Source organism: Urocampus carinirostris, chromosome 4 (assembly GCF_059441175.1).
Source record: "Urocampus carinirostris isolate Australia breed hairy pipefish chromosome 4, RoL_Ucar_1.0, whole genome shotgun sequence".
NCBI classification, from domain to species: Eukaryota; Metazoa; Chordata; class Actinopteri; order Syngnathiformes; family Syngnathidae; genus Urocampus; species Urocampus carinirostris.
The window spans coordinates 24444837-24467238 of record NC_142352.1 but is presented as its reverse complement, the minus strand read 5'-3'; the positions used below and the strand labels follow the sequence as shown (position 1 = coordinate 24467238).

The window sequence follows — 22402 nt, the reverse complement described above, 5'->3', positions numbered from 1 at the left end:
TGTTGCATGGGTTACATTTTTCAGATTTGAGTTCAAAAAGTGGAATGAATACAAAAAAGGAGAAGATAACTAATCTTAATTATGTGTCATGGTTAGCATGGCGCCCAATTGGCCGCGTCTTTGTGTGTCACGGTTGCCATGGTGCCCAATTGTGTACCGTCTTTCTTCGTAAATATGTGTAACCATGTATAATATGTATTTGCAAATGTATATTTTTGTAATGTATTTATTTCAGAGATTTATTCTTTTATGTGTTCTACAGACGAATCAAAAAGAAGGGGCGGAGCAAACGCGGGCTGATGGAAATTGGGGTAAAGCTGAGTTTCCGGTAGATCTGTCTGTTGTCGCAGTGGACAATAGTGGATATATATTTTTCCCACCCTTAACTTTGTAAATATACATTTTCTTTCCTTGGATTACTTTCAACGGCACCCGGACTTTACAAGTCTGCATCATATGTTAATTATACCAGCTCAGTAGCCTAGATGGTAAGGCGCCCGCTTTGAGACTGGGAGGTCGGTGGTTCGCGCCCCGGCTGAGTCATTCCTAAGACTTAAAAAGTGGTCGGCGGCGCCCTCTGTTGGCTGCGGCTGCATCGGCTCGCTACAACGGGTCAGGTGCAATCGACATTTCGTTCTGTGTACATTGTTACACAGAATGACAATACAAGGAAATTATTATTATTATTATTATTATATAATTACGGGTATCATTGTCCATTTATGATGTCAACTGTGGTTCTTGAATTGTCTGCCATCTATGTAGTTTACTGTTAAAAGATAATAACTGAAATTGTTTAATTGATGTTGAAAATGTCAGAAAAAAATGTTAAAACGTCATGTTGTCACGTCATATTGTCAGATATAACAAAATTGTAAATATGCTTGTTTGATGTTGAGATTGTCGTGTTTGTAGGCTGCTGTTGGTGTCGGTGGATTTGTTCAAACCAAAAAACAATCGACTTTGGCCTGGACGGATCTATTGAAACTAACAAAGATGTTATATAACGAAATTGTGAATATGCTTGATTGCTGTTAAGATTGTCGAGAAGGGTTGTTAAAACCTCACATTGTTTGTTTGCTGTTATTAGTGTCAATAAATTTGTTCAAACTAAAAAGTTTCAATTGTGGAACATACAGTCTGCAATGTGTTAATCTTTTAATCGTGTCACAAATTATAATGCAGGCGCACGCGGCTTATACATGGGTGAGGCTTGTGTAAGAACAAAAGTGGCAAATCACCTAAAAAGTGGTGGGTGCGGCTTATAATCAGGTGCGCTCAATAGTCCGGAATTTACGGTAATTATCTGCCATTTTTATACCAAAAGCACTTCTCATTTATGTTTTGTGTGTTTTCAACTTTAACAAGTCTGAATACTACAAAAAGGTAAAGCAATTATTTAAAATTAACACAATTTTTTGCCAATGGATTTTTCAGGAACTGCATCTTACCCACAATCATTTTTAGTGACGGAGAACAAAATACAAATTATGCTCATTGTTTTTAGCCTGAATTATTTTTCACAAAAAAAAAAGGCAGTAAAGAAAATGGCATTGATGTAAATCGAGAATTCTGATAGCTGTTAGCAAGTTTATTCTAAAAAAGAGGGTAAAAGAAATCTTTTTTCACTTATCCCCCACCCCCCCACACCCCTCTGTTTATATTATCAGTTTGTTCAGAAAGGTTAAAACATTGTGAGTATTCTATTTTCCGAAACTGTGGATGCCTCAATAAACAATGAGTCGCCTGAGTGTGCCTCTTTGTTGTCAGCCCTTGACTAACGTCAGGCTAGCATGTGTTTCTGGTAAAGCCTCAAAGTATGGCATTCTTCAAGGGGGGTAAGACGGCAAGCGGTCGGGGCCATTACTCCGATCAATAGCGACTAAGTATTGCAGCGTTGAAGGGGATCAATGGCGTGGAGCTGACAGCGTGTCTTTGATGAATATGACAATCAAGATGAGGAAAGGCTGCTGACACGCAATCTGACTGATTGCGACATTGATTAGCCCGGTGGTGCGTCGATGGGATCTTTTTGAACAACTCCGCCAATTACACAAAGCCAAAGGAGAAGTAGCTTAGCGATGCTAACTCGCGAGCGCTACTCGACAACAGAAGGCAATCACTTACCTGATGTTTTGCTACTCACAGACTGAAGACGTGTTTGTCTTTTTTGGTTTACAAGTACACAAACTTATTTGACTCATTCACTGTCCATGGCGGGTAAAAACTCCAAATAAACATTTGAAATAAGTAAAAAACTACTTCAAAAGAAAAACAAAATGAATACAAATCTAAAAACCTAACCCTCTACTTTGAAAAAAGTTGTAAATTTTAAAGATGACACATCATTCGAATTGATTTGATTGATTGCAAGCATTTCTGAGCATATTTGTCAGTGTGTAATATTTGACCACTAGATGTCGCTGTATTAAATAATACAACCAAAAACGAGTGCTACAAAGTGCAAGGAATAATCGAAACTACACAAAATGTCCAAACAGCAATAATTTAAAAATTATTTTCTTGCCTTTTACCAGTTTTTGGTGTTTTCTGGTAACTGTAGCAGCACAGTGGTAAACAATCATGTCAACTTCCACGAGGTGAGGCTCATGTTCCTAAGACTTAAAAAGTGGTCGGCGGCGCCCTCTGTTGGCTGCGGCTGCATCGGCTCGCTACAACGGGTCAGGTGCAATCGACATTTCGTTCTGTGTACTTTGCTACACAGAATGACAATACAAGGAAATTATTATTATTATTATTATTATTATGTCATGTCAAATGAATGCAAATCTACAAATATTTTCCTTCAACTTTTGTGCCCAGCCTTTTGCGAGATGTTTAGTATTGGGGACAATTTCCAGATAGATGACAGACAACAGAGTCAGTAAATGTAAATTTATGTTCCCTTGTAAATTTCCAGTTCATGTATTTTTTACTTATTAAAAGGTGCTGTAATTTGAAACTCTCTAAATCTTTGCCAGCATCTCCTGGCTTAAAGTCATGATAACAGCCTCAGTCAACTCATTCATGATGCTCGTATATGTACATTTTTAGAAACATTCAAATAAGCTACTCTATTTTCAGGTTTGGGTTGGCGTTTTGGACCGAATCAGAAACAGGGCTTTTTCTACTTTTACTATTTTCATGCTACAATAACAAAAAACTGAGATGACGAGCATAAAGTCACTCTCCAAAGACCCCACCCTTCTCCTTCTACCCAATGTCTTGTGCGTCCCGAACAGAGTTGTTAAAAGCAAATAGGTGAGTTGGAGGAAAAATAATAAACAATCTTTGAACTCAGTTAGGCATTGTAAACACATACTTAATGGAGGAAAAAGTCTACTTTAAACTGTTTAAAAACGCCTTAAACCTCACATATAGAATATGAATAACCTATATTTCATGTTGACAATATCTGTGTATCTGTGCATTATTTGCCCTCATGTAAGTTTGAGTTTAGGTCATTGTGTCATAGTAGTCTATGGTTTTCAATATCATGTGGTCTGTACAGCCCTTTGAGACTCTTTGTGATTAAGGCCTATACAAATAAACATGACTTGACTTGACTTGACACACTCCACCTTCAAATCAATAATGTTTTTATTTTTGATAAATTAATTTCTTATTTATCAAAAGGAGTCACTGTGCATTTTTTAAAGCAACAACTAGAGCATTCTTTTAAAGTAGTGCGTATTACCTTGACCAATTCTTTCTGAGGCCAGATCTGGATGGGTTCCACTTGTTGCGGTGTCTGGGTCTGGATACCGTACGTGTTCAGGAACACCTGCAGCCTAAGGACCAAATAACACAAAATTGACATACATTTGTGTTTAGTCATGTGTTCCTTGATTCGTGATCAAATCTGTAATATTGTTACTTTAAACAGTATATAGGGGAAATAAATATGAAGAGACATACCTCTGGCTTTCAGCAATTAGTGACACATGGACAACAACATCATTCTCGATGGGACCCTGTGAAGGACGAAAAAAGTCAGGTTCATGTTCAAATAAAAAAACCTACAGCGTTTTTATCTATTATTGATTAGTATTAAACGAGTTGATAAGTGATTTCCACACATTTTATGTGATTATTGGATTCTATCAATCACAGCAAGTTTGCCAGTTCCTTAAAAAAACATGGAAGCCCAGGCCATCAATACGTTACCATTATCATGCTTAAGAGCTGGCGGGATGTATTTTTCTTAAATGCTGTTTTACAGATTTTCTAATTAACTGTAATTCACTACCAACGATGACTGGAGACGTCAAAAAGCAGTTAGGAATTAAGTGCCATTGACTGTTTTAGACGTCAAATCTCCATTTTGAATAAAAGCTTCCATGGTGATATCCAATATGTTCCTCACATTTCTAGCTTACATTAATGAGGGCAAACAATGCATCGATAGGGTGCATTTTCAGAGTCTTTATTTAACCTATTTGAAAATGAAGGCTTGACATCTAAAGTGTTCAATAGCACCAAATTAAGATCACATTTTTGACGTTTTAGTCGTTAACGGTATCAAATGCCTTCAATATCATAACTGTTGTGTGAAAGCATACATTTTTTTCTTAATTGTTTTCTAAATCTGTCTATAATGCATGTATCCGCTAAGTTTAGACTTTAGTAGACACTCAAAATAAGGTGAGAAGACACCAATGAATTTATAACTTCCAAGGAGGTCCGGGAGAATGGCTCTCAGATAAGAAAAAAATCAACCTCTTCTCAGAACCTGCCTCCAAGCCCCCTCTTTTTATTAAATCTTCTAGGTTTCAAACAACAGATCAGCCTGAAAGGGTTTGGGTATCAAAACACAGCCATTTGATTGGCCAATAGAGACAATAATGTAATAGTCAAAACAAAAAACAAGAGTCCAAAAAAGGAACTGGCATTTCATGAAATCTCATTTGCACTCATCCAATGGTAACAAACGTATGAGTATCCATGCTTTGATGTAAATAACACCCGAAAACATCTCCAAAATAAATTTAGAAGGAATAAAAAATATATAACCTGGGGTATTGGAGTGAGGGGTGGTTGAACCCATGCATATGTATTTTTGTTTTGGAATGCATAGCAACATGTAAAAATACATACTACCATTATGTCATACTGGAAAACATGTTTGGTGTTCATAAATAGATCCTGGTTGGATTATGGTGGCACACCGAAGTATTACTGTAGTGTTATTTTAATCCTCTTAACAAAAACGAACTTTGGAGATAAGTGTTTTTTAAATGACAGTCACAATAACCATCTGCTAGCATACATTTTTGGGGAAGGGTGTTAGTGATTCTTAGTTTTTAAATTTTTGTTTAAATTGAATGTATTGTTTTCCCTTAGGGAAATTCACTTTCACAGACCGTACCATGGGAAAACAACATTACATTAAATTACACGCATAAGAACAACAACAACAAAAAAACAGCAGAATGACAAACGTGCGTGACAGTGGGAAATTGAGGGCAGACTGATTGAATGGGTCGGCGGGGCTTGTCATTTAGAAAGCTAATAGTAGAGGGGATCAGGCTTTTCATTGGTCTGTAGTATACGCCCTGATGGTAGTGGGATGAACTATTGGTGTATTTTGGTGAGTCATATCCTGTGTTTGCCAGACGGATAATGGACCAGTTCTTTAAAGCCCCAGTGGGTAATATTTGACCACTAGATGGCAATGTTTTGTCTAATGTGAACAAAAACCAGTGCCACAGAGAACAGTGTAGCAACAACTTGCAAGACAAACAAGGCGTGACCTTAAGGTATGAATTCCACTATTTAAAATAAATTAAAATTCTCGACTTTAGTCTCGAATTATTTTTTTTTGGGTGTAGGTTAATAACAAAAGCATCTTGAGAAATCATGGGGCAGAGCAGGAGGGTTGGTTGAACAATGCTTCAGTAAAGCCCCGTGACCCTACTGAGGATAAGCAATCCAGGAAATGGATGGATGGATGGATGCCAGTCTTTGATGACTCTTATGAATGTCCTTGGTGTGCTGGTCAAAGGTGAGTTTGTCGTCTAGTGTTACTCCAAAGTATTTAAAGGCGTCCACTGTTTCAACTGAGTTTATGATGATGGGGTATTGGAGTGAGGGGTGGTTGAACCCATGCATCTATAAATCATAACTTTTAATATTATCATTTTTCCTTGTCCAACACTCTACAACACTTTCTTTGCTCTCCATGTGGGAAAACAAAATTGCTCAAAAAGAACATTGATATGACGGAAGTAGACTGACACAGCAGGATGACGTGAGCTGAAATCTTAATTCATGCCAACTCGACACACAGAAACAGATGATGCAGGTACAGTTCACCGTACACGGCGGTGGAATTGAAACCAGATGGAAATCCTCAAAAAGCAACTGCAGTTGCCGTCCTAGGACATTTTGTTCAGCTTTGCAAAGCTGTCCTGTGCTGATGAAAACAACAATGATTCTGTCATGTAACATGCATTATTCACTTGCCGTGTATTTCATGCACGTTCTTTGCATAAAAGTCACTCTGGAAAGCTATTGAAGGAGCTCTACACGGTCAATGGCTCTACGTGGCGGATAAGTAGAGTGGAAGCAAGGCAGGCTGCAGAAGAAAGTCGAGCCAGCAGCCATGAAAAATGAATCGCGGCACTCAGTGTGGCACCACCAACACAGCTAAAAAGTGAAGTTTCGTACTTCAAGACCTCAGTGCAACACAGGTTAAAAAATATTAATTCGAAACCTAAAACAATACAAAAAAATAAATAAACAAAGATCAAGCCTCAATATGTATTCTGTGCAGCACTATTTAGTTATTCTATATAACACACTACAGTGGGCATTTGCACGTCACACTGGGTATTTGTATATTGTATTCTTTTTGCTTTATTATTCTATTGTTCTCAGCTCAGGGATGCTGCTGGAAATGTGAATTTCCATTCAGGGATGAATAAAGTATCTATCTATCTATCTATCTTCTGGATACACAAACACAGACCAAATATTCTTCGGTGTGGGCAACTGAAGCATGCCATTGTGACACCCTAAAATGAACTGCAGTATGTGGCCGAGATCCAATATACTGGTCGAGAGCAAATTCATGTTGTAGGTGTTGGCTCTATTTTTCCCATTCTTTATACATAAAATGAACTGCACCCGTGCAGCCAGGATCCAACAACCCGGTAGAGAGGATTTTATACGGGCCAGGCAGTTCTTTTTTGCTCCTTTTCCTACTTAAAATGAACTGTACTTGTACAGCCGCACTTTGTCCTCCCTAGAAAGATATGCACGGTTTTGGTCCCGGTCCATTATCCCTTTTGCATATTGCTGCAGACAACGACAGGAAGAGTACTTTTGTACTTTTGTGCCAGACTGGCCCGTCTAAAATGAAAAGCACAGTTGTGGCTGAGAACCGTCAACTATTGCAGCGGCCGAGAGAGCAAATTTTAGTAGTGCATGGAGGCTTATTTTTCCACCTAAAATGTATTGCACTGTTGCAACACCGTTCCATCAATCGTTTCGCCGCGATCCAATATTTCCGGTTGACTATTGCTGAGAGCAGGGGCCGAGAGAGCAAATTTGTGTTGTAAGCGGCGGCTCCTTTTTTCCCCTATTCTTTCTGCCTAAAATGAATTTCACTCGTGTAGCCACAAGCCATCATTCCCAGTCGCCTACTGCTGCTCACTTTTGGAATATAAAATGCATGGCTGTGGCCTCGAACCATTATCTGTGGTCAAATATTGGCGAGAGCAGTGCCGGCAGTGTTCATTTTTGTCTTCTGTTCAGGCAGCTGAAGTGGCCCATCCAAAATGAACTGCATTATTATTATTCATCAAGCGTAGCTGCTTTTTTCTATCGCAACTATTAATAGCACCCATGTTGCCACGGTCTATTATCCTCTGGCAGTTATTGCTGAGAGCAGGGGCAAAGAGAGGAAATTTGTGCCGTACATGGCAGCTTGGTTTTCCGGTTTTATCACCAAAGGTGAATTGCACTTGTGCGGCCGCAATCCACCATCCCTGGTCACGTATTGCGGTGAGCTGGGGCCGGCAGTGCCTTGTATGACTTTTTTTGCAATTACTTTACATTCACCTAGAATGAACTGCACTATTACCCCTCAATTACATTTTGGTGCGAGCGGAGACCAGCAGAGCGCACTTTGTCGGGAGGCGTGCCATTCTTGCCCGCCTAAAACAAAATGCACAGCTGTGGCCAAGAGCCATTATCCACGGTTGACTATTGCTTATAGCGGGGGCTGGCAGAGCGCAACATTAACAGTTTTATATGCACTTATTTATATTATATATATTCAAAAAATATTTGTATGTTAAAAATGGGTGGATGACTACTTTGTGTGATATATCGTTGGGGGTTTTGGTTCCCAATAACAGTAATAAACGGTGGATCGCTGTGAATACGGCAACTCTGAAACTTCAACTTTTCCTGATTTCCTCTTTTTAAAAAGCTCACTAAAGCAAAGCAATTCTTTACAGTTGCCTTTTATACATCCTTGTCGTCCCCTACACTTAGATTTGGTCCTAATTGTGGTGCTTCCAACACCTTCAAGCTTTTTTCTTATGTTCCTCTCCACTCCCATTTTTCTTTTTAAGGTTAATCCCTCTGTCGTTTTTCATTTCCTTACATCTCCCTTTTGCTTATCCCTAGAGGAAAAAAAGGTGTGGTAGGGTTTCTGCGTCTAGTGCTTTATTTGCTTTTCCATTTTACTGACAACCAGATTATAGACACAGTTACCAGTTTTAAAGGAAAAGGGGCATTTAGCTTGAACTTGGAGGCACCTGAGCCCCGACAAGTAAGCCAGAAGTCAATTGCAGTTGTGCCACTATTCTCTTGAATTTCCAATTTAAAGTTTACCATTGGAAAGCAGAGAGGGATTAGTTTTTTTACACATAACACGGTAAAAGGAATATCAAAGATTTTTATCATAAAAGACTTAAATACATGTAAATATTTTTTTTAAATACATATAAATATATATTGTTATAAATTAATAATGTAGACAATTAAATAATCTAAAATAATGTAATTTATCTCTTAAGTCAAAATCTCCAACAATAGAAAAAAAAAGAAAATTACACAAGCACTAAATTGTCACATAGTTGCTGTCATTTAAAAAAGACTGATCTTCTAATCTAATTTTTGTGTCAGGAGGATGCCAATATTGATTTTGGAGATGTTTTTTTTACATGAACGCAATGATACATTCAATATTGACAGGTTCATAAAAAAGATTTACAAATATATAATAAACCATTAAAGGACTATTGTTTTAGATACAGAATGAATACATAATTATAATTTAATAGATAATTACAAAAAACATAAATATAATAAAAATAAAATTACATTTATAAACTGCAAAACAAAATTAAAAATGGTAAGGAAAATAATCTGAAAATTGACTAATGAATAAAACTATTTTTAAAAATCTGGTGTTAATTAATGTCACAATGATTTCATTTAAAATTAAAATGTGAGGAAAAAAAGTGGAAAAAGTCAATAATTGAGAACAATTGGTTAGAAAAAGAGTCAGTAAAACTTTTAAAAAGGCAAAACAATTACAAAGTCTGTTGATTTTCACAATAAAAAAATAAATCCTTACGCAATTGGCAGAAAATATTGCTCATTTTAAGTCTATTTTTTTCTTGTTTTAAGATATTTCATCTTGTTGAACAAAATAATAAGAACAATCATTCTTTATATAAGGACAAATGCTTACTTAGCAAATTGGAGAAACAACTTGGTTCATTTTAATAAATATTTTCGACCTGGATTAGAGGAAAAAAAAAACATAAAATAAACAAAATAATCTACAATCTACTAGTTAATACAATTTTGCTTATTCAGGGATGAATAATCTAGTCTTAAAAATCAGTTAAATGTCTAAAATTAAAAATAGGACTTAAAATAACATTATAACAAAAACATTTCTGCTGACTGGGTACAAAATCCTTTTACTTTCATGATGCCGTAAACATTACACTTTTGTTTATTTTAAGAAATATTTTCTACCTGGATTAGAGGAAAAATAAATAAACAAAATAATGTACAATCTACTAGAAAAAATTAAGTTTTGTATATTTTAGGGATTCATTATCTAGTGTTAAAATAAGTTAAACATCTAAAAATTTAAAATAGGACTTAAAATATTCTAAAATTTCTGCTGACAGGGTACAAAATCAGTTGACTTCAGTGCTGCCATAAACGTTGTTTTAAACTATGGCTCTAATTTTAAACTTCTTTGAAGCCTTAACCCGAGATTTGAAAACATGCTTGAAACACTAATCCTGATTTGAAACGCAAACTGCGAGCTGAGCCATCACATTGCTGTTCAATAATTTTATTGAACATATTGTCAATTTTCAGGCATTGTTCTCATCCATGCAGTTTTGTTGAAACACTCAGCCAAATTTAGTGTCAAAATCTTCAACCAAAGAATCGAAACACAAAATTTTGCACTGGGCCACAATCGTTTCAAGGTCACGTTGCCTGCCAGACTGTGAGAATGGCATCACAAAAGAAGAAGAAGAAAAAAAGACTTTCCCTCAAAGTTGAAGCAGGAAAACGCGCCCCAGTTCCTCCCATCCCCATCTCCGTGTGAAATGAAATATAATCCCCATCCTTTCATGCCCCCGGCGGGCGCGTGTCGGTGCGCAGAGATTCCTATTTTTGATGAGGGCATTTGAACGTGTCACAGGTTTAACATAAAAGAAATGGGCGTGGGGGGAAGGTGTGTTTGAGGGATCACAGCATGAGATTGTGTGCTTGTACAGACAGAGGAGGAATATTATCCTGCCCTTGAGAAGCTTTAAGGGTGAAGAAACAACAGAAAAAGTACACTATGAATTCATAGAAAATATCCTCCCATTCTAAGCCACATTCGTTGAACATCCTGCAGTAAAGAAAAAAAATATATTTAATGGGCTGATTAGATTTAAACTTGGCTTGCAACCTGACTTTTCAAGATTCAACATTCATTAACGTATAATGTCAGTAAAAAAAAAATTTCAGCCTCAGTGTACAATGTTTCCAAAAGGATTTCAAATTTACAGAGGATATAATAATATAATATATATATATATATATAAGGGCAGCACGGCAGCGCAGTGGTTAGCGCTTGTGCGGCACAGTTCATGTCATGGGAACCTGTCGTGGGTTCAAATCCAGCTCCAGACTTCCTGTGCGGAGTTTGTATGTTCTCCCCGTGCCTGCGTGGGTTTCCTCCGGGCACTCCGGTTTCCTCCCACGTTCCAAAAAACATGCATTTCAGGTGAATTGGCCGGTCCAAATTGTCCCTAGGTGTGAATGAGCGAATGAGTTGTCTGTCCCTGTGTGCCCTGCGATTGGCTGGCACCCAGTTCCCCTGCCCCCTGCCCGGAGATGGCTGGGATGGGCTCCAGCCCCCCCGCGACCCCAATGAGGATAAGCGGTATGGCTAATGAGATGAGATGAGATGAGATATATATATACATATATACATACACAGTGAAGAAAATAAGCATTTGAACACCCTGCTATTTTGCTTTTTCTCAAACTTAGAAATCATCAAGGTGACAGAAATTTACATCGTAGGTGCATGTCCACTGTGAGAGAGATAAACTAAAAAAATAAATCCAGAAATCATAACGCATGATTTAACGAAACAGTAAAGTGCAAAAAATTGTCTGTGGGGGATGTGGATGGAGCTGTCTATATATATATATATATATATATATATATATATATATATATATATATATATATACATATATATATATATTCACATATACAGAATTCAGGCAGGAGGAGCAAATACTATTTCACAGCACTGTATGTTTCTACCGACCTACTCCTGTATCCATCCGTCCATCCATCCATAGTCCTTGATTATAGTAAATATTTTTCCCATTTTGTGTTTTTAAATTATAAACGGGATTCCTTTAATATGCTGTATTTTCTGATTATGAGCTAAGTTTTTTTTCTATGCTGAGTTTTGGATACCTTGAGATTATTCTGGACATGATTAGCTTAATTTTTCAATTACACAATTTAGCATAGCTCTCTGACAAAATATGAAAAAGTACTTCTTCCAGGTGGATAAATTAAAATACGTATCATCTAGAGATTTCACCGGGGAGGCCACAATCGCAGAACAGACCGGGTGTCACATGTTGTCTGGCGCCTCCAAATAAAATTGGCCATCCATTTGAATCTGTAATCATCGCCGGCGAGGAGGAGCCATTGCCAGTTTTACAAGGCGATTACTTTCAATGGCTTCTGCGACGTTTTATAAGCCATTTATGCGATGCGACGTGGCATTGCTCTCAACGTGTTATTTACAGCACGTGGCGGCGGCGGCGTAGGACAAATGAAGACGACCACGATTCTGTCACGTGCATTCGCTTCGTACGGTAGCGGCGGCATTTTTACGCGTCGCTCCATGCGATGCATCGGAGCCCCTCAGGCGAAACGGACTGGAACACCTCGCATTGAGCTATGCGCACGAGCAGTCATCTCGATTGGTGATGCATTTGGCGTGTTATATAACAAGACACAGAGACACCTACTGGGTGGTTATTAAGCTGTTGTGGTCCTTGAAAACATTCATTGAATGTTGTTTGTATGAAATCTACAAAACCCTGTTTGATTTTATAAGGAATGTTAAACTGTTAAAATAGGTCACTGAATATGTCACTATAACATGAGTTTTCCAGCTATATTAGGTTTATTATTTGATCGTCACAGCTTTACTTTGATAATCACATTATTCATTTTAGTCATGAATGCACTTATGTTCATCCATATATTTGAGCTAAGTATTTACTTGCTGTATTTTTCGTATTAGTACTTTCCCAGCAATGCTCAACCTTTACAATCCAGCTGTGTGCAGTGTTAACAAAAGTCTCTTGATCATTGAGATCCTTTCCTTTATCTTGTAATGTTTTTTGTTTTGCATAATCCACGCCTTTCTCTTATGAGAGAGGGGCCGAAACATTTGTCGACGCCTCTCGGTCGGAGATGCGTTTCCCATCAACTGGAATAGAATGCACTCTGTTTTGTCTTGAAACTTTGTAATAAGTGTCCCCAACTGCATTGCTTCTCCCCCAGCACTTTATTTTTTGAGTCAGAACACTCGGTCTGGTCCGGGAAAAGAACACGCATCGAAACATTGGAATGTCCTTTCGCCTTCAGGCTTTACCCGCACAGCAAAATATTGTTCATTATACGAAAAAAGAACACCAAAATATGACTTTTGGGGGACCAAATCTGAACCGCATTTAAGACAAAACCGACTATTTCCCAACGAAATGTGTTCCATGTTTAATACAGACACATTTAAGATGTCTAGTTTTGAACAAAAGCTGATTGAATATAGGTTGAAAAAACAACAAAACAAATTTCCAGGGACTAAATTTGGACTGCCTCCAACAAAATTGACTATTTTGGGACTAAATGTGTTCCAAATTGGGATGGGCCTAATACAGACCTTTATAATTACAATTTTAGATTCTAGTTTTGGACCAAAAACCGGTTAAATATATGTTTAAGAAAACTTCAAAAGACAATTTTTGGCCAGATTAAATGGAACAACTTTAGGCGCCCAGTTTTGAACCAAATCGGGCCGAAAACAGACCAGATCAGATTTAGCTCAAAATCCCATGTCCAGGCTAAGTTTTTATTTTATTTTTGTTTTGTTTTTTAATTTTCAATACAAATGTTCTATAAAAGCAATTTGAAGTATATTACATTCAGAACATTATTTTTGTGCATTTCTCAACTTTCACTTTTCACTTGCTAGGGCAAAACATATGGAAACAAGTGTCAAATATTTTTTATTGAAATAAGAAAAAGAAATACTTAAAATGTCTTAATATTTACCTTAGTATAAAATATAGTAAATTTGGAAAAAATAATTGATAAAAATCACATTTTGCATTGCATGTAAATATTCTGGTTCTCATGTTGACTGCAAAGTACTAATCAAACTTTGGAAACAACAAAATGACAACTGAGGCTGACCTGGTTGGAGTAGCGCATACTGACGTTGCGCTGATCCTGGCGGGGGACATAGCGATGGATGGGGTCAATGTCCTTGGGGCTGATCAGTTCATCGACTGGGAGGGATGGAAATGGACACAAGAACAGAATTTACAATTTATATTTCAAAATTAAAATGCACCATTGCATTAGTTTTATCAGCAGTTATATCCTAAACCTAGACTCAATCCCATAACTTTGCCTTATTCTTACTCTGGCAAAGGGGGTTGACAATGAGGGTAAGAAGGTCAAAGTCCTCTGCAAAAGCGTATATTAAGATGCAAGAGTGAAGGACAAAAGCTCCTAATCACCAAGTCAGTTCGCGAGCACCCTGGCTTGATCACAATCACGCTTGCTTAGCATTAATGACTAGCTGGAAGCAATTGTAAAAGGGAAAAAACTAATTAGGTTTGTTAATGTGGTGTTGTGTTATAGAAAATATAAACTCCTATTGAGGGTGCTGTGGGACAAGGGAAAGCACAGAATTGCAGGAGATGTGATTGCAGCAAAGATGAGGAAGATTAAACAAGAGTGAAGGGCAACACTTGTCTGGCAGCATACTATTTCTGCTTCAAGTTAAAACACTAAAGTTTATCGCTGTAGCCAGTTCTGATGCTAACGTTGCTTATTGAGTGAAATTAAAAGAAAAAGCAAGAAGAGAAATGAACACGTGTCGCATATGTCACGTTCCAACAAACTCGGTTCAAAAAGATGATGTGGTAAGGAGGTATTAGGTCCCTTATTCCAAGATGAATTGTTACTCTCCTCAAGGACGTCGAAGATTGACACAATGAAGTGAGGATGTGAAGAATGAAGGACTGTGATTTAGCATTAAAGTCGCAATGTGTAATATTTGAACATGGCACTGTGTTGTCTGGTGCGAGCGACGTGCAGTGCCACAAAGCTCTGCGTGGTGGCAGGATGCCGGAAAAACATGGCGGTGACCTAAGTGGGGATTCCATAGTGTAAAAATAAAATACAGATTTCACGACCTATAATTTTTTTTTTAAATAAAAATTAACATCGCTATCAATGTTCATGTATTTTCAATTCATTCAAATTGATGTTTTCTTTTTTTTACAGATGGAAAGTTTTTTGGTACCACTAGGAGGCAAAAAATATTACACCATTCCCCTTTAAATCTATACCATCCATTTCTTGTATCTCACCTAGCAAATTGGCGATGTTGTAGAGCGCTTGCCCCCACAGAAAAAGTTTTCCATCACGTCCAGAGTTGCTCGGGAAGCGCTTCTGGCTGCCGTGTTTGCTTTGCTCAGCCTCCACAAAGTCCGCCGGTACGTAGTAGTACTTGGGGACCACAGCATGGCCTAGAGCAGGGGGTTTGAGACCAAAAATGTTGAGGGGGCATATTTAATTAAAAAAAGGTCTATATGTTTGGAGCTGCAAACAATCAAAAGGGTTACATATTGCCTTGGAAGGAAGGCAACACATACCAAGCTTTGGATTGTGTGTCCTACAGAAACCATATCATTTTCCACTATCAAACAGTTTTAAAAAAACACCAATGGGGAGCACCAAAGAGCCTCATGGGACTCCAGAGCCACTTGTTGCTGACTTTCCTGGCCTTGAGCAAGGAAACCAATAATCAAAGAGTTTACCAAAAGGATTTTGCCTGACCACACGATGATGATTGCATGAGTACTTACCTTCATATGATTGAAAGATGATCGGCTCAAGAAGGTCCTGGTACTCCTTCACCTGAGCCCGATTTCCCCTAAACACGCCTGTCACAAACACACGCACACGTTATTTGGATTTCAATGTAGCTTGGTATGCTTTTCCTAGCAATAAGATAAAATGTCAGCCTTTAAATATCACATGACGCATCAGCTCTAATAAAACTAAATGCCAGTGGCGTCAAGAAAGCCAAAAGGCTTCAGATCCTTTAAATGACATTTCTCCGGAAAAGGTTTATCATATATTCCGAGGCTATTCACTAAATTTCACACCTTGTTAAATCCTCTAAATTCAGGCGTACAGAAGAACATTGTCCGGCTCAAGCTCGAACTGGCAGCGAGCCGACGGGGTGCGGGTGCGAAAAGGGCTTACCGTCAATCATCATGAAGATGAAGAATATTGGGAACTCGCACTCGATCCCATCAAAGAGCTGTCGGGAGAAAGAGAGGAGAAAAGGAAAGGAAGGGGATGAGCTTTGAGTGCTTCTCCAATTATGCCAGGTGAGAAGGTCTACTGAACTTTGGAGGACGAGGGAAATGTCTAGCCTCAAAGGATCAAAATACAACACTTGCAGTTATGATATTTGTAGTGGTTTAGAGCATGGGGGTTGTATGATACTTGAAGGAAAATGTCAGCTAATCTTGACTTTGTACACGGTCCAATTGATAAAATAAAGAAAAATATAAAATAATAACTTAAAATCAGAGGTGGGTAGCTCTAGCTTCCATTATATTTAGACCTCCTTCCTGCAGTGGACTCATAACACCATCCATCCACGTCAATCGCAGCCTTCCTCTTTGTCTCCTTCCATTTACTGTCGCTCCTCATCCATCCTCTCCATGTGTCCAAACCAACTGAGTATTCTCTTATCCACACACTTGCTCAATTCCACTACTACTGCAGTTCTGTCTCTCACAATTTCATTTCTCAATCTATCCAATCTTGTCACTCCCAACATACTCCTCAAACACTTCAGCTCAAAAACATTTAATTTCCTTCTCAATTTTCTGACCATACATTTTTTAAAAACTAGTATAGAAAATAAAAATAAAAAAATACCAACAATAAGATTAATTATGAGACCCTGGAATTAAATGATTTTGATTAGAAAAGGGATTGTTAATTATAAACTCGTCATGCGGGGAAAGCAGTATAGCTATTAATTATTTTTTCATTTGCGTGTGGACAAAAAGTAAAATTAGCAGAATTATCCACCAATTTTGCCTAATCATTATTTTATAAACACTTCTAAAAACATATTACTATACAAGAAAAGCAATAATTATGATTAGTTTATTGGTTTTACAAAAATTATTTGAAAGCATAAATTTCAAAATAAGAAAAGGAAAATTTTAAATGGAAAAAAAAAAATCTGAACATATACATTTTCAAAACGATTTATTACAATAACAGAAATAATACCTAAAATGAGCAAACATTATCAGCCCATGAAATAAAATATATTAATTGGCAAAATAGTTTTTATCCATGTATATACTCATGATGCGGGAAAAAATGTGTAGTTTATAATTTATTTGGCATTTTTATGTGCTACTAAATAATACAGTAGGTCCTGGATTTTAAGCACAGTTTGATATGTAGTTTTGCAATAATTTTGTTGTATTTCTGTAGTAGTATTTCTTTTGTAGGGACACAAAAGGTTATTAATAGTTATTAATTGTACTTTATTTAGTGCTATAAATATTGTCATTATATTTCGACCAATTTCCTTCGGAGGGTCGGATGAGAAAATCCTTACGTGGGCTGTGGTTTGCCCACCCTTGTCATAAGGCAATAACGTAGTGTGCTGCCTTCATGGGCTTGAATCACTGACCGTCTCCGTCCAATCTGATTTACTAGCGTGAAAACGCATCCACGCGTGTCTTTTTAAATGTGTCTGTGTTGCGATAAGCGGCCCTCACAGATAGAAGACGATCGGGGAAAGATGAACAGGAACGTAGAAAAGGCAAGCCCGAGACAAATGTCCGCAATTGTTTTTTTTTTTGCTTTAACGCTTCTGCCGCTGCCCCCTCATCGACGCTGACAACTTAATTTGTGAGGCGCAACGACATGGGCATTACCTTGTCTTTTACACTGTTGGAAATGATCTTGGCAAAAAAGCTCCAATAATGAATAAATTGCAGTAGTAATGGAGACAAAATTAGGAGAAAAAAAGAGCATCGGGATTTTGAGCAGTTCTTATTCTGTCTTGAATAGTTAAAAACAAAAGAAAAAAAAAATGACAGTAATCCCTTGTTTTTCACATTGATATGTTCTGTATCAATCCGGATTAAGTGAATTTCCACAAAATTAGAGGTAGGATCTTAGACCCAAGCCCAGCCCGAAATTTGGGTTGGGTCTGGCCATAAATGTCAATCATTAGCATGGGATCAGGCCGGGCCAGGATTATCTTGGACTGCAATTTTTTTTTTAATTATCCACCCGTCATCGGTTCTATGTTTCCTTTTCTTTGTGGAGAATCCACGCAGAGTAGCATTCACGCTCGTCAGCGCGTGCACACAGCAGCATTGTCGGACACAAAGAAGTGGGTACTCAGGGGGGTGGCGGAGTCGGCGAAAATAAACCTTACTCCTCCCGAGTTCTCACAAATAAAATATGAAAATTCAGGTTTGCTTTGGGCTCGGCCCCTCACATCCAGGCAATCAGTCGGGCTTGGGCTGAGTCGGGATTTAATACACATTGACCGGGTTCAGGCTGGATTATTTTAGGTCGACTGTATATACAGAGTGTCCCAAAACATGTCAATTGGCTATTTAAAGTCATTTGGACATCCTGTATACGAATAATAGTGTAGCAGGAGGAATCTGTTTACTTCTGCACATTAATGTGCACTTGCAGTTTTCTCATCTGGGTTATTTCTATGCTCCAAAGCACTGCTATGTAGTACAGAGACTAATAATACCTGCAATTTCCACCTCACTTGCTTAAAAAAACTCATGTGTATTGGCTGATTTCACCAGTGCATTTCCGTTTTATTTTCTGCACCTAAGGCGAAAATGCTACAGTCCATATATAATGGATGCAACAATTGTATCCATCCATGTGTAGTGTAGGTCTATGATTCTGGAAAGCAATGTACATAACATCTAGTAAAGAAATAGGATGCAGCTATAGAACTCACTTTTGGAGCAAGGAAGACACAAACGCAGTACTTTGTTGATTTTGTTGAGTGACATGGATGGAATCTTTCTTCAGTTAATGTCAAAAGTTAAATTCGGAAATTATGCCTATTTGGGTAAGAATGTGCTTGCCCCCTTGATCGGATTGTTTGAAAATGTATAAGAGGCTTTTTTAGTCACCAGTGACAATTCATGCGGATTGCTCCAATCAGCGCCCACGAAACGGAATGCAGTTCTCTGACTGGTTTGAGTGTACTGGTCCTCTTATGCGTACTATTTGCGATGCATGTAAAATTTCACGATGTGTTGAGGACATTCAAGTAAAACCACGATATTATGAGGGATCACTATACCTTCATTTCAGCCGGTTTGTAGTAACGGCGGTCCTGGTCTTCGTTGGAGGTACGGTATCCGTCGCGAAGGAAGCGCTTGAAGCCGTACTTGCCACGGAGCTTGCGGACGATTTTGTCCAAAGTCTGAGTGTAGAGTGCGTCGTCGTCCACGGCGAAAGCAGGGTAGCTGATGGTTGGCAGTAGGGCTGCGTCAGTGTTCTGCAAACAAATAAAATGGTGTGTTTAAATTTATAAGGTTTTTTTGTATTGTTTTTCTTTTTCTCACTGATTGTGACGGATGTGGTTATAGTTAAAAACAGTCAAAAAAAGCAATAATCAATAGCCTTAGATGAAAACAATAAACACAATTATTTTGAATGAATGAAATAATACATTCGAACTGGAGGTACAACGACCAATTATTAATAGGGTTTTATCATGTAATAATGAAGATTGTAAAAAGTAATTATTTCATTTTTCCTGATGCTCTAGAAAACTTAGACCACGAATATCCTGAAAGATTTTATATATATATATAAATTATATATATATATATATATATATACAGGTATATATAGCCTTTGGAATGCTCGGGCCTGACTGGGTCATCAGTTGGGGACACACTCCTCCACATAGATCTTCTGAAGATCAGTCAGGTTTCTAGGCTGTCGCCGAGAAACACGGAGTTTGAGCTCCCTCCAAAGATTTTCGATTTGGGTTCAGGTCTGGGGACTGGCTCGACCATGCTAAAACCCTAATATGCTTCTTACGGAGCCACTCCTTGGTTTTGCTGGTTGTGTGATTCGGGGCGTTGTTGTGTTGGAAGACCCAGCCACGACCCATCTTCAATGTTCCGACTGAGAGCCGGAGGTTGTTCCTCAAAATCTCACAATACACGGCCCCAGTCATCCTCTCTTTAGTGCAGTGCACTCGTCCTGTCCCATGGGCAGAAAAACACCCCAAAAGAAGATGCTACGCCCCCATACTTCAGAGTAGAGATGGTGTTCTGCGGATTGTACTCTTCATTCTTCTTTCTCCAAATATAATTAGTGGTATTAAGACCAAAAAGTTCCATTTTGGTCTCATCTGACCACAAAACCTTCTCCAATGACTTCTCAGTATCATCCAAATGGTCATATGCAAACTTGACGAACTCCTGCCGTGTAGTTCCGAGCTGATTCCTCACCTTTTGTGAGAATCATTGAGACCCCACAAGATGATATCTTGCATGGGGCTCTACTCCGATTAAGATTGACCGTCATGTTTAGCTTCTTCCATTTTCTAATGATTGCTCCAACGGTGGACCTTTTTTCTCCGAGCTGCTTGGAGGCGTACAATTTTGTCTCTGGTGTCTTTGGGCACCTCTTTGGTCAACGGCATGTTATAAGTTAAAGTCTTACTGATTTTATGGGGTGGAAAGGTGTCTTTATGCACCAAAATACCTCAAACAGGTGCATCTGATTCAGGATGATACATGGAGTGAAGGTTGACTTCTAATGGGCGGACTAACAGGGTCAGAATTCCAAATGATACACAGGTGTTCAAATACTTATTTGCAGATATATCACACAAATAAATTGTTAAAAAATCATGCCTTGTGATTACTGCATTTTTCTTTTTAGTTTGTCTCACTCCTAGTGGACATGCACCTACGATGAAAATTTCAGGACTCCATGATTTCTAAGTGGGAGAAATAGCATAATAGCAGGGTGTTCAAATACCTATTTTCTTCACTGTATTATTATTTATATATATATATATATATATATATATATATATATATATATAAAACCAAGAGAGTAAGAAAAAGAAAAAGATAAGCGTCAACAGCTCTCCTAGTTAGGTCGTGCCGCGATGCGCCCGGAGCGGGTGCCCCGATGCTCATGTCGCCAAAATGGAATATTGAATTCCAATCCTCCGTCACAGGCCAAGACTTCCCGATGTCACATTGATATTTTACTTTTTTTGCCGCTCGTGTTTTTCGACCTTCGTTTTCCGTCCTAGATATAGGTTGCCGCCTCGGCGCTTGTCTGATCTACGCAATTAACCTCTTCTGGCCGTCGCCACGGCGCTCCATTCTCCAGAAGGACGATGAGGAAGAAGAGAGGATTAAGATCACAGCTGCTTGCAAAAGGGAAGCGAGAATGTCTCCGAAAGGAAGCACTTGAGCGTTTTAGAGTCCATTCAGGGCTGAACCGCACCAGGATCCGTCTCGGAGAAAAAAAGTTCATCAGATCGGTGGAACATCTGCTAATTAATAGCCCCCTGGAGACCACCCCCTATCTCTGCAAGGGCCGCTTACTTGTTAAATCCACAGCCTTGCAAGTTCTTTTATCAGTGCTCCTTCACTCTCGCGCACGAAAATCTTTGTAGTTTCCATGTAATTTATAATTAATACACATTCAGAGGTTACTGGTGGGACTGATGTGGTAATATACTGTATAGTAATTTTAGGAAGAAAGAAAAAACACACTTGAGTACAATAGTAATGAACTCAACCACGATAGACTTTGGTTGGTCATAACATATTCAAGTTTACAAGAAAATATGTCAAACCCATTAAAAAACATCAGCACAATAGAAATTAACTGAACCAAATAAAACTTAAAGTTCTCCATCAAATATCAAATTTATTATAAGGAAATATTAGAAAATGTTTTGAACCCATAACAAAACACAAACACTAAAACAATAACTGAACCACAATACATGTTGGGCTGCTGTACTGTTTTATGTTTCTAATAAAGAAATATTGGAACATATGGCAAATTCATTGTAAAAACACAAACAACAGAAATAAAATGAAGCGCAGTAAATTTCAGTTTGCTGTCTCAGATTTCATGTTTGTAAGAAAGTATTTGAAACTTGCAGAAGCTCCCTTACTTACGACTATTCGACTTCCGAAAAACGGTAAATACTAACATTTTTTTTCAGGATGTCGAAAAATATCCAGACATTGCTATAAGTTAGATTTTGTATTGCGTGCACCTTTCTTCGAGTAATGTAATGCTTCTCTCTGCCACTACCGGCGTGTGGCGCTGTAAGAGGTCACCCATCATCCACCCAGAAGAAAAAAAATCCGCTTCCTCTTCCTCGTTTGTGTGTAAACATTCTATACTGAATCTCCAGCCTGCTAAGAACTTTGACGTTTTTATTTAACTAGGACAAAAAAGTCCGATCACATCACCCCAATTTTGGCTAACCTGAATTGGCTCCCTGTTAGCC

The 22402-nt window shown here is 38.1% G+C and overlaps 1 protein-coding gene across 3 annotated transcripts in view; it reads right to left on the bottom strand.

The window, feature by feature from the left end:
- Positions 1-22402, bottom strand: part of phkb (phosphorylase kinase, beta) — a 117948-nt gene that overhangs the window by 53162 nt on the left and 42384 nt on the right. For all 3 annotated transcript variants that reach the window (XM_088333953.1, XM_088333952.1, XM_088333951.1), the window contains 7 exons: positions 19199-19396; positions 16078-16135; positions 15675-15752; positions 15177-15335; positions 13990-14084; positions 3919-3974; positions 3698-3791 (listed from right to left, as the gene is read on the bottom strand). In XM_088333953.1, the coding sequence (XP_088190079.1) occupies positions 3698-3791; positions 3919-3974; positions 13990-14084; positions 15177-15335; positions 15675-15752; positions 16078-16135; positions 19199-19396 (738 nt within the window). The remainder of the gene's footprint in view (positions 1-3697; positions 3792-3918; positions 3975-13989; positions 14085-15176; positions 15336-15674; positions 15753-16077; positions 16136-19198; positions 19397-22402) is intronic.